This window comes from Perca fluviatilis, chromosome 7, assembly GCF_010015445.1.
Source record: "Perca fluviatilis chromosome 7, GENO_Pfluv_1.0, whole genome shotgun sequence".
In the NCBI taxonomy this organism is placed as follows: domain Eukaryota; kingdom Metazoa; phylum Chordata; class Actinopteri; order Perciformes; family Percidae; genus Perca; species Perca fluviatilis.
The window spans coordinates 28,766,811-28,779,071 of record NC_053118.1 but is presented as its reverse complement, the minus strand read 5'-3'; the positions used below and the strand labels follow the sequence as shown (position 1 = coordinate 28,779,071).

The 12,261-nt window shown below is 40.2% G+C and overlaps 3 protein-coding genes across 10 annotated transcripts in view; 1 reads left to right on the top strand and 2 right to left on the bottom strand.

Annotated features, from left to right (window-relative positions):
• dnajc28 (DnaJ (Hsp40) homolog, subfamily C, member 28) overlaps positions 1–12,261 on the top strand; it is a 34,378-nt gene that overhangs the window by 21,070 nt on the left and 1,047 nt on the right. Inside the window, exons 1-5 of one of the 8 annotated variants that reach the window (XR_005639752.1) lie at positions 126–203; positions 1,197–2,934; positions 3,017–3,505; positions 4,764–4,828; positions 10,790–11,346. Coding sequence is in view for 1 of the 8 variants with exons in the window: in XM_039806062.1 (XP_039661996.1) it covers positions 1,210–2,370 (1,161 nt within the window). In the remaining 7 variants the exon portion in view is untranslated. The other 7 variants (XR_005639751.1, XR_005639748.1, XR_005639749.1 and 4 more) reach the window with 7 other exon arrangements.
• LOC120562348 (potassium voltage-gated channel subfamily E member 1-like) lies at positions 3,013–3,441 on the bottom strand. The gene has a single exon (XM_039806066.1). It carries the CDS (start codon positions 3,427–3,429, stop codon positions 3,013–3,015), a length of 417 nt encoding a protein of 138 aa, XP_039662000.1. The 5' UTR covers positions 3,430–3,441.
• On the bottom strand, positions 5,475–12,077 carry si:ch211-225p5.8 (uncharacterized protein LOC555567 homolog). The gene is made up of 6 exons (XM_039806065.1): positions 11,691–12,077; positions 10,708–10,874; positions 9,298–9,532; positions 8,740–8,899; positions 6,249–6,302; positions 5,475–6,118 (listed from the first exon to the last, which is right to left on the bottom strand). The coding sequence occupies exons 1-5, from the start codon at positions 11,731–11,733 to the stop codon at positions 6,257–6,259; spliced, it is 651 nt and encodes a 216-aa protein (XP_039661999.1). The 5' UTR covers positions 11,734–12,077; the 3' UTR covers positions 5,475–6,118; positions 6,249–6,256.

Sequence of the window (12,261 nt, the reverse complement as noted above, 5' to 3'; positions counted from 1 at the left end):
TTGCGTTGTTAACCATTAACGAGTTTAATGGTTTAATTGCTAATTGCTGCATGGAAGCGGTTTCATGCATGGAAGTGGTGTATCTACGGTATTGCCAGACGGACGACAGAGGGCGGTAATACAACACAACTGCAGAGAAACGCGATAATAAGTAGCAGAAGAAGAAGCTCCGGTATGTAACAACAACAACCAAACGCACACAGGTGACCTGATTTTCTGTAGCTAGGGTTTAAAGTTGTAGGTCATGTAACGTTAACTTGCATTCACAAATGTAGCTAATACACAGGCTGGTTTCATTCAGTTTTCAATGTTCAGTGTGTTGAAGTAAAATGTCTTGTTCTGAATTATTTTGCCAACCTCTTAAGTCGTAATGGTAGGCTAAAAGCTAGCAGTGAAGCTTCTTGATTAGCCTACAACTTAACCTCAAGTTGTATACTGCTAGCTAGCCAACAGTTATCGATGTGAATGACCAACGTGCAGTCTCGCCCCTGGCACGTCAAAGGAAAATACACCTGAAAAAAGGCATGCGTTGTGATTTGTGACAGTAAGTTATTATCTAGTGAGCTTATAGCTTCAGCTTTGTTACAATGTACTACCAGCATTAATGTGGTAAAAATAAGGAAATTCATTATTAAGGGAAAAGTGAAAAACCTTGAGGTACTCTCAATCAATAACTTATAACTTATTGCTGCCAATTTGGTTTGCAGACAGATGATATCAAGACACAGTTAACATTAAACCAAAGCAAACATAAAAATGATACAATGTGAATCCACAAGCAAACCCAATTAACCCAGATTCCATAAAAATCAAAAGGCTGAAAAAAATCTCCAGTCTGGCTAAGAAACAGTAGCCTACAATGGGAGTGAAACAGGCCTACTGCAAAACACACAATTGGATGATGTAGTCATTTTAGTGTAATCAGCTGCAACCCAAAAGCGTCAGCCACATCTCACATTCTTAAACTCCCTGAACAATAGATATTCAGAGCTGTAACCAACGTAGCCCTATTCATTTCATTCCTACTTGTAGCCTATTCAAATACATCATTGATTCCTGACAAAATAAGATTTACTTTGTTATTTCTGTTATATCTCCTACCTGACAGACTAAGTAACCTTTCTTTCAAAGATCATTTAATAACTTGTTGGCTTTTTAAAAACTTTTTCAATAATGTTTTCTTTTCGAATCCACAGGAGTGTACCAGAAATGAGTTGCACTTTACACCTCCTGGTTTCCCGCAGTAACTTCTACCATGGCCGGTTTCTGCTCTTGTCTCGACAGTCCCTATTGCCCAGAGCGCTCAGCTCCAAGCTCCAGATCAGCCGCAGCCTGCAAGAGAGCTACAGGCTTCTGCAACTGCCTGACGAGGGACCCAACAGTCCTGCTCAGGTGAAAGAGGCCTACTTGCGCCTCGCCAAGCTCTACCACCCGGACTCTGGGGCTCCGACTGCAGATGCAGTGCTGTTTGCTCGGGTTGAGGAGGCCTATCGTGCTGTGCTGGCACATCAGAGCAAGTCCAAGCAACCTGATGAAGGGAAGGAAGCGGAAGATGAGGATAAGTCCAGAGGTACAGCATTTCCGCACAGACACTACCTTAGTTACGAGGGTGTGGGTTCGGGCACGCCCAGCCAGCGTGAGCGTCAGTACCAGCAGATTCGTATCGATCGGGCATCCGAGCAGGTTTTGAACTACCGGCAGAGGGAGCACGAGAGGGCAGCCGCTGCAGAAGGGATGCTGGTGGAACGGGACATACGTCAGCGCAGCCGAAAGATCAAGATCACCCAGGCTGTGGAACGGCTTGTGGAGGACCTGATCCAGGAGTCCATGGCACGAGGAGACTTCAGGAATCTGAGTGGCGCTGGAAAGCCCCTTAACAAGTTTGAGCACAATCCATACGCTGATCCTATGACCCACAACCTTAACCGCATCCTCATAGACAATGGTTACCAGCCACCCTGGGTCGTCACCCAACGAGACATCCGAGAGACCACTGCACAGATCCGAAACAGGCTATTGGAGGGGAGGGCAAGGCTCGGCGACCCCATGACCCCCAAAGAGAGCAGCCAATGGGAGCAACTGTGTACATCTGTAGAGGAGGAGTTGGTGAAACTTAACAAGAGAGTGGACAGTTACAACCTCATCGTACCGATGCTCAACATGCAAATGGTCCACTTCAGTTTGTCACGAGAGATTGACCGCGCTGTGAAGGGAGCCTGCCAACGCAGACTGGACCAGCAGAGAGAGAGAGAAAAGGAGAGAGAGAGGAGGAAGGAAGAGAGAAAAAGAGCCAACGCAGTAACTATGCCTAAAAATACCAAACAAGGCCTGATGTATTGGATGAAGCACTGGCTCAGATTAAAACACTAGAACTCTGAATCTAAGAGAACAGAAACATGATTTGATGATAAGTGTTTAATTAGTTTGCACTCAAACCAATCATTACAGTCCAAGGGGCAATTATTTCAGACAGACTTGGTCACCCGCTTTTTTCTAAACACTCTGAATCAAAGTCAGGGACAATGGTGCCATGCATTTAACTCTATGTTACTACTTTTATTGTCCAGATATGTAGGATTGTCATCAGGTTGTTAGTGGAAGAGCGGTGTTGAGCAATCATGGTTGCGTGACTGTAAAGTGTGAGAAACAGCACGTGTTGATAACGAAGCTTACAACAAGAGGCAATTTTATGATACAAAGTCAGGGGCGTAGCACAAAATTCTGGGCCCTCTAGAAAGGCATTTTCTATGGGCCCTTCCCCGCATCCATAGCTATTCATTCTAGCATCTTTTTGGGCCCTCCTCACATGAGGGCCCTGGGTACTCAGTCCCCTTCCCCCCCCAGTCCGACGCCCCTGTACAAAGTGTTTCTGTGAAATTACCGATCTGAAAATACAAACCCAGATTTGTTTGCTGTGTGACATTAAAAGTGAAGGTAAGTAAAAAAAATCTTGTGTTACAGAGTTTTACATTTTTGAACGTGGGAAATGTTGAAATAGCTGAATGTCTCATTCTAGTCTGGCAGCTGCTCCAGCGTTGCAGGGTTGCAGATGACGATGGGCTCTTTGCCGCCGGCTCCGGGACTTGCAGCTTCCCTGTGCAGAGCCTGAGCCACGGCCCTGGGCGGAGTTATCGCCTTGGTCCAGTCGTGGGCAATGTACTGGTGGTACGGATCATGAGAGCTCTCCAGCTTCTTGGAGCGAATGTAGCTGAGCATGATACCGAATGTGAAGAAGCTGAACATGCCAACCACCAGGATGATATACATCATGCCCTGAGACTGAGCGTGGGCCCGGGCTCCAGCCTGTGCAGCCGGCTGGGTAGTGTAGTTCTGAGGTATCTGTGGAGACAGTATACTGGTGCTGTTGAAGCAGTGCTGCAGGAAGGAGAGCAGGAGCGACTGCAGCTCGGTGGTGTTGATGTGTGACATTGCTGACCTCTGCTGGACGCTCGGCAAACTGCAACTGAGGAGGAAGAGGAGATGTAAGAAAAAGATTCATGTCAAAGTAAAGATCACCGTACTTTATTTCTGCATAAATTACACTGTATTTTACTATTGCATTAGGTTGCTTAATCAATAACTGAATTATTCCTGCTAACCTGCCTAAGCACCGAAAGATGTAACAGACAGATAAGAAAAAGATGATTTCTGAGTTGCAGATCACTACACTCACAAGTTGGTGAAAGATTTGACATGTTTTCCTTCAAAATTGACTTTGATAGAACAAGTGCATATTAAGACAACAGGAAAAAAAGGTGGAGGGACCAAGTGAGAAGCCTAACAATCAAGAATGGGACTCATTCAGAGTGTGAGAAAATGAACCACATCTAACAGTGATTTTAAATAAAACCCATTTATCCAGAATTAATAAATGAGTATTGAGTGACACTTTAGAATGTCGTCATTTGTCAACAGTACACATTGGAAATATATTCTTTGACTCCTACCCAACAAACTTGAGCTCGAACGCTGGGTACACATCTTTTCAGAGTTAGTTCTGGTGTTAGGAGAGTGGAGGTGAGGTAATATACAGTATATAAATAAATTCCAACAAATTATACATGCTCATAACTATTCATGCTTTGTTCAGTAGAAATAAAAACCTACCTTTTCAATGACTTGGAATCAGTTCCTGCCGTGGTTGGCATCAGCAAGTCAGGTATCTCCAGTAGTACTAGAAGCAGCTGGTCTCAAACTACACCTTGAATAGAAGCTACATCCCCCAACCCCCTGTGCTGGTCATTATGTGCCCTCCTTCATGCTCATGCTTTTACGCAGAAGAGATAAGCAGCATGTTCATCTTGTCAACACGTTTAATGAAAGGAGGAGGTCACAGGGCAAGGTGAAAAGCTCAGTGTAGCGAGGCAGTTGCGCAGCATGACTTCAACCACTGTCCTGTACGGTGCAATCAGCTAAAATGAACGGTTTAGAGTAGATGAACATGTTTGGAGTTAGGATGTTGTCTTTAAGTCAGACCTCATTTAGGAAAGTTGATCTGGCTAGATGCCATGTAAATAATTAGAAAAAATTGGCAAATTGGCATTATTATATATTATGTTATGACTAAATGTGAAAAAGTCTACCCATAAGTAATCAGGTACAAACCAATACTAAGAATAACTTAACAGTAGACACACTTTCCATCATGATTTGTGGCTCAAGACTGGTGTTTGAACCCAGTTTGTAAAGGGTGTATGTTGGTTTTAATCAATAATTGTCTCATTTATTAATAAAAAAAAATCTCTAATGTTCTGAATTTGCAGTAAGAGGAGAAGGAGGCGCCGGTGTCGGGCTGCAGCAGGAGAACAAAGCTGCTTTCAGACTGGAGGTAGTTTGGACCGTCTGCCACCCAGCTCCGACTAGATTAAGTTACAACACAATCACCTCCAAATGTCCTTTAACTCACTGTGTGTGTGTGTGTGTGTGTGTGTGTGTGTCTCCATACGTATTTTCTTAGTGGGATTAGCAGACACAGCAAAGTCAAGAGATCAATGTTTTATTTTCTCCAAAAACATTTTTTTACACAAAGTATATTTTTTAAAAACACTTTCAACAGAATTTGCACAGGAAACATCACAGGCAACATCCAGTAAACGTATGCAGTTCTTCAACAGTGAATCATTGTGAAAGTTAACATCAATTAAGTCATTTGTTTCAGAGGCAGGGCAGTAGACAAAAAGGATTTACAAAAACATTTATTTTTATTCATATTAATTTACAAAATTGGACAGCCATAGAAAATGACAAATAAGTTTAGATGAACTAAGCAGTGTTTCTTCCTGTTGACACTGTTAAATAAAGACATCTTGCTTATGCTTAACACTGAGTGATTAATCAATATTATGATTCACTTACATGTTAAAATCTCAAGATACAAAGACACTTCTTAGATACCCAGCAGGTCATATTAATGACATTGATTAAATCTCATTTGGTATTATTAAGACATTGGTTAAAATTCAGAACTAAGAGCAAATAATTACTTCATTGTATTTGTTTAAATTATGGTAAAAACATGATTTTTTTTTTTGCAATTTCAGCTTCTGTTGTATGGTTAAAAGAGATGCTATAGACATGAGTTGCTACAAAGGCCATGGGTTGCATTACACCCAGCATATCTACACTGTACACACTTCAGCCCAGTAAGACGCAGTTTGCCTGAAGCTATTTGTTTTAAAACTTTAAAAAATTCCCATCAACAGTATAAGTCAATCATTTGATCAGTTTATCAATAGAAAATGAATCAATAGCCATTGGGATAGCCGTTTGATGTTTGGCTCTGGTAATTAAATGTTGTATAGACTAAAAATAAATTATGAAATAAATATTTTTTATGATTATTAAATACTAAAAAGTCATTCAATTCCATACATTGAAGGTATTTCTTTTCAAAAAACCTTTAAAGGTCTTTTTTTCACAAATCCCCAAACTATGAAGTGTAAATATTTTAATAACAAGGAGGGAAATCTGCCATCTGCACCATCAGCTTATCTTTACAGTTGATCATACAGGTTGCGTGTATGACTGATTGACCAAGGCATTCAAAATTCAAAATCAACAGTAGTTAGCAAAACCACGGTACAGTCATGAAGCTCGACTCTTACAGAGATCTTTTTACCTGGTGGATACAAAAATGGAAAAAGCCAGTTAAACACTCTTTCATACATGTCATATTACCACATTTTCCTAAATCAGATGTTGTGCAAGCCAGTAAATTTGTATAATGGTGAAAGATAAATCTAACTCACCGGTAATGTTACTCTAGCTGCACCCCGTCACAGTTGTCTTTTGTTTCTAACAGCCTGGAAATATAAAAAGAAAGTCTTATTTAGATGTGAGAAACAGCATGAGGGAAAAAAACATCTTTGTGGAAGCATAGACTGTATAATATTAATGGACAAATCTGGTTTGACGAAGTGCTGCAAATGCGGAAGTGCCTTAAACCTGCATTCTATCTGAATTCCAGCAGGGGGTAGCAAAAGCAGATCGGTTTCTGTAGAAGTCTATGAGAAACTGACCCACTTCTCACTTGATTTATTACCTCAGTAAACATTTTCATAATGAGTTTAAGGTCTCAATCGCTAGTTTTAAGTCTTCTGCACACAGAATGATGTTCATTTTTTGAATTATGGTCTCGCTGATTTTCAAATCGGCAATAATGCAGGGGGTGTTTTAGGGCGTGGCTATGATGTGATTGCCAGTGAAAGTGTGTACTTTAACATAGAGTGTAAGGTCTCCTCCCTCACTCCTCCCTCTCGTCTAAAATCGTCACATCCGCAACCAGGATGGCTGCGCCCGTAACGGCAAACTCGGCGACTCATAGCAGATCTCCACAAACCAATGGGTGACGTCACACCTGCTCTGTCCATTAATATTATACAGTCTATGTGTAGAAGGTATTTATTTTTCTGCTAAAGCAAGTTGATTGTGATAAAGACAATTTAAAAATAATAATTTGGTCCAACAATCATATACAGTGCCTTGCGAAAGTATTCGGCCCCCTTGAACGTTTCGACCTTTTGCCACATTTCAGGCCTCAAACATAAAGATATAAAACTGTAATTTTTTGTGAAGAATCAACAACAAGTGGGTCCCAATTATGAAGTGGAACGAAATTCATTGGCTATTTCAAACTTTTTTAACAAATAAAAAACTGAAAAAGTGGGCGTGCAAAATTATTCAGCCCCTTTACTTTCAGTGCAGCAAACTCTCTCCAGAAGTTCAGTGAGGATCTCTGAATGATCCAATGTTGACCTAAATGACTAATGATGATAAATAGAATCCAGCTGTGTGTAATCAAGTCTCCGTATAAATGCACCTGCTCTGTGATAGTCTCAGAGGTCCGTGTAAAGCGCAGAGAGCATCATGAAGAACAAGGAACACACCAGGCAGGGCCGAGATACTGTTGTGGAGAAGTTTAAAGCGGATTGGGATACAAAAAGATTTCCCAAGCTTTAAACATCCCAAGGAGCACTGTGCAAGCGATAATATTGAAATGGAAGGAGTATCAGACCACTACAAATCTATGAAGACCCGGGCCGTCCCTCTAAACTTTCAGCTCATACAATGAGAAGACTGATCAGAGATGCAGCAAGAGGCCCATGATCACTCTGGATGAACTGCAGAGATCTACAGCTGAGGTGGGAGACTCTGTCCATAGGACAACAATCAGTGTGATATACTGCACAAATCTGGCCTTTATGGAAGAGTGGCAAGAAGAAAGCCATTTCTTAAAGATATCCCAAAAGTGTCGTTTAAAGTTTGCCAAAAGCCACCTGGGAGACACACCAAACATGTGGAAGAAGGTGCTGTGGTCAGATGAAACCAAAATCGAACTTTTTGGCAACAATGCAAAACGTTATGTTTGGCGTAAAAGCAACACAGCTCATCACCCTGAACACACCATCCCCACTGTCAAACATGGTGGTGGCAGCATCATGGTTTGGGCCTGCTTTTCTTCAGCAGGGACAGGGAAGATGGTTAAAATTGATGGGAAGATGGATGGAGCCAAATACAGGACCATTCTGGAAGAAAACCTGATGGAGTCTGCAAAAGACCTGAGACTGGGATGGAGATTTGTCTTCCAACAAGACAATGATCCAAAACATAAACAGCAAAATCTACAATGGAATGGTTCACAAATAAACATATCCAGGTGTTAGAATGGCCAAGTCAAAGTCCAGACCTGAATCCAATCGAGAATCTGTGGAAAGAACTGAAAACTGCTGTTCACAAACGCTCTCCATCCAACCTCACTGAGCTCGAGCTGTTTTGCAAGGAGGAATGGGCAAAAATGTCAGTCTCTCGATGTGCAAAACTGATAGAGATACCCCCCAAGCGACTTACAGCTGTAATCGCAGCAAAAGGTGGCGCTTACAAAGTATTAACTTAAGGGGGCTGAATAATTTTGCACGCCCAATATTTCAGTTTTTTATTTGTTTAAAAGGTTTGAAATATCCAATAAATTTCTTTCCACTTCATGATTGTGTCCCACTTGTTGTTGATTCTTCACAAAAAATTACAGTTTTATATCTTTATGTTTGAGGCCTGAAATGTGGCAAAAGGTCGAAAAGTTCAAGGGGGCCGAATACTTTCGCAAGGCACTGTACATATAGTATACTGTAAATAATGTATGGCATTATTTAAGACCCCTGACCCTAGTGTGTTGGTTAAAGGCTTAACGATGAATCTGAAATAAATCACCTTAGTAAGTCATCACATAAAAGACAAGTGACTCACTTTGCCTGAGCCTTGAGAGCTTTACGGGCCTCCCGACCTTCATGCTCCTCCGAAATCTTCTTGTAACAGTAGACCAGAACCACAATGAGCCACAGCTGCAGAACCACGATCAGCACGTACATTACAATCTCTGAGATCACTGCTGTCAGCTCCCGATTGGCTGGGAAAGGGGAACATCCAATACAGCATTACAGAGGAAGCATGTCCACCAGGTCAAAGACTGTGTCTTCTGTGCAGACTTTTACAAACATTTGACGGTGCAGCTGCTCAGTCAAAAATCATCTCAACGGTTGTGATAAGCGTGAACATGCAGAGTTAAAGTGTTCCATTGCACAATTGTACAGGCAAATATTTCAGAAGGACTTCTTCTAAAAATAGTATCTACTGTATTTTGGGCCCATTGTTGCATGTTTCACAAATCCATTTGAACTTAGATGGTTTCATTAAAATAACTGTTCAAGGCCTGACGAGGTAAAATGATCCAATATTTCACAAAAAAGCAAAGATTAGAGAAAAGTAGGACTGTAGGAATGTAATAGGTTTCCCCCCCCACCTTACCTACAGCCACCACATTGAGCTCGAACTCTTTCTCCACGGTGACGTGCTCGTCATACTTGGGCAGGGAGAGGGTGCGGAAGATTGTGCAGCGGTACGTCCCTGTGTCATTGAAGGTGACGTTATTAATGTAAATGGATCCTATCTGAATATCGCTGTTGTTTGATCCATGCCAGGCCAGACGCTTGCTGAAATCTTCATTGAGGATGCTAGCACTGGGGTGGTCATAGTGGAAAGTCTGAGAGATGGAAACAAATGAGAATTTTATGAATATTCTTGAAAGCCAGGGAAGGACCGAAGAGCATGCAACATACCTTCTTTTAGAGTACCTGCTTTAGAGGGATACTCTACTATAACTTCTTTTTATATGGTAGGCTTCTGTAGTAGGCCCTAATATACATTTATTCCTTAGTAGTTACAAAAGATAGACAGCGTGTGTTAGAAGTGTTCTTCTAAAACAGAAGAACTACTGTTCACATGTAAATAAAAACATTGTTTAAGGTCTACTTAAATTCAATGTAGAAGCTAATTTAAAAGAAACTTACTTATGGTGATTATATACAGTGTGTGTATATATATATATATACCGGTAGTATGTGTGTATATATATATATATATATACACATACTACCGGTCAAAAGTTTCGGGTCACTTAGAAATTTTCATTCTGAGATCAGTTGCATTGTTTTTTTAATCAGGGCAGCAGTTTTCAGATTAAATTATGTGCTTACATAATTGCAAAAGGGTTCTCGACTGTTGTAGAAAGAAGTGACTGATCTTTAATGCAATATCTACATTGCCCATTATCAGCAACCATTCATCCAATGTTCCAAAGGCACATTCTGTTTACTAATCTGATATCATTTTAAAAGGCTAACTGAGAAAACATTGGAGAACCCTTTTGCAATTATGTAAACACATAATGTAATCTGAAAACTGCTGCCCTGATTAAAAAAACAATGCAACTGATCTCAGCTGGTATTCTGTCTATAATGGAGTGGAATGGAAATTTCTCAGTGACCCCAAACGTTTGACCGGTAGAGTGTGTGTGTGTGTGTGTGTGTGTATATATATATATATATATATATATATATATATATATATATATATATAAATATAAAATGTACAAACTAATGTATTTAGTGGCTGCCTCAAAAAATGTCCAGGTAACAGCTGTGCAGTTTTCATGGAGAGCTGACAAAATACAAATAAGTACAAAAATGTATTAGTTAATGACTTTAGATTAAAAGTAATTAAAACAAGGCCTACTAAAATGTACTTCCATCTTCCATGAGTTTGGTAATACTTTATGGCACACTTGCTTAAGGCACCTTGATAGTAGAAGAAAGACCCTTTTCAATCACAAACCCGAACCAGATTTAACAGTTCCTTCAAAGACTTTGGAGGACTCACATGCCTGAACTCCTCCTCTCCCAGCGGTTTGAAGTGCCAGTCTACAGTGGCTCGGGCAGACACCTCCTCTCTTCTCTTACAGGAGATGCAGCCCAGCAGGAATCCTTCTCCTGCCACGGCTTCAGTCAGGGAGTCCACCTCCGCACAGCCGCCGTGGCACTGAGACACTGCAGAGGGACGGGAAGAAGAGCAGGAGGAAGAAGACACAGAAGTAGAAAAAAACATGTATTTTATTTTTTTTTAAAAAGAAGCAGAGAGAAAAGGAGACAAAGATGCAAGAGGGGAGAGATATAGGAAAGGAAGAACATGCAAATGTATTATCATAGTGACAACTTTTCATTTACCATTTAGACTTTGTCTCACTTGATAGGAAACATGTCCAAATTAGGAATAGCATCAGTAGCACCTTTCATTAACAAAGCAAAGTGCTAAACAAGATATAAACAGGCATTCAGAATAAAAAAGAAACTGCAATATACTGTATAGTATATATAAATATAATATAAATACTAGTTTTTAAATGATTTATTAGCCACAATAATTAAAGACATTTAAGAGATAAGTTTTCTGTAAGACAATATGTCATGTCTCTAATAACAGCTTCCCCTTTTCTCTGATTAAATCTTCTATGATGTTGAAGCTAATGTGTCTGAGATTTTCATTTCATCCAAAAATTTGTATTCAAGAATGTGTATTAGTCTTATTTAGTGCTTTGGGAAAGGCATGTGCGGGGGAAATATCTATTTGGAATGCATATGATTTATTTTAAATTAGTCCAATAAATGAAGCTTAAATCATGCTAACACATTGGGTGTTCAGAACCGTAGGTGTTTTTATAGAAATGCACTTGATAGTCTCTTATGGTGATTACAACTTATTTTGTTTATTACATTATATGACAAAGCTCTGAGGACCCTGAAAAGAAAGAAACACACTTTAAAATGTGCAGCTTCAACCACCAACATTAATGATTTTGGACTTACCGAAAAGATTGACGACGACTAAAAGAGACAAGTGGCATATCATTTCTGCTGGAGCAACTTATGGCCAACTGTTGAACAAAATATTGAACTTTCCTTTGACGTAAACCCGCAGAGAAATATCTGTGGTGATTAAGATTACATTATTGAGATAATGCCTCTTGATCCCTGAATAATTCCATAGTCTTCATAACAAACCAGTTCACCATTTGATCCAGAGTGTCAGTCCATTAGTGCAACAACCTCGCATTTCATCAAAGTGAAAAATGACTGAGAGCTTTAGAACACAGAAAATATTTACTAAAAAACTTGAGTCTCCGTGCGTTCTTCGCAGTAGTTTTAAGTCTCCCCTGCAATCCAGTCTGACTTAAAGTCCGCTATATTTAGAGTGTGTGAATCCAGGAGACGTTGTGAGTGTTGAAAGCCAGCAGGAAACCTGAGACCTGATCCATGACTACAGCATGACCGTCTGAAATCAGACTACAAACATGTTTCTTCTGATTTATACTGTAGATTGACAAAGGAAAGTTCTCTCAACTAGGAAAAGGTTTCTACATCCTAAAAAAAAAAAAAA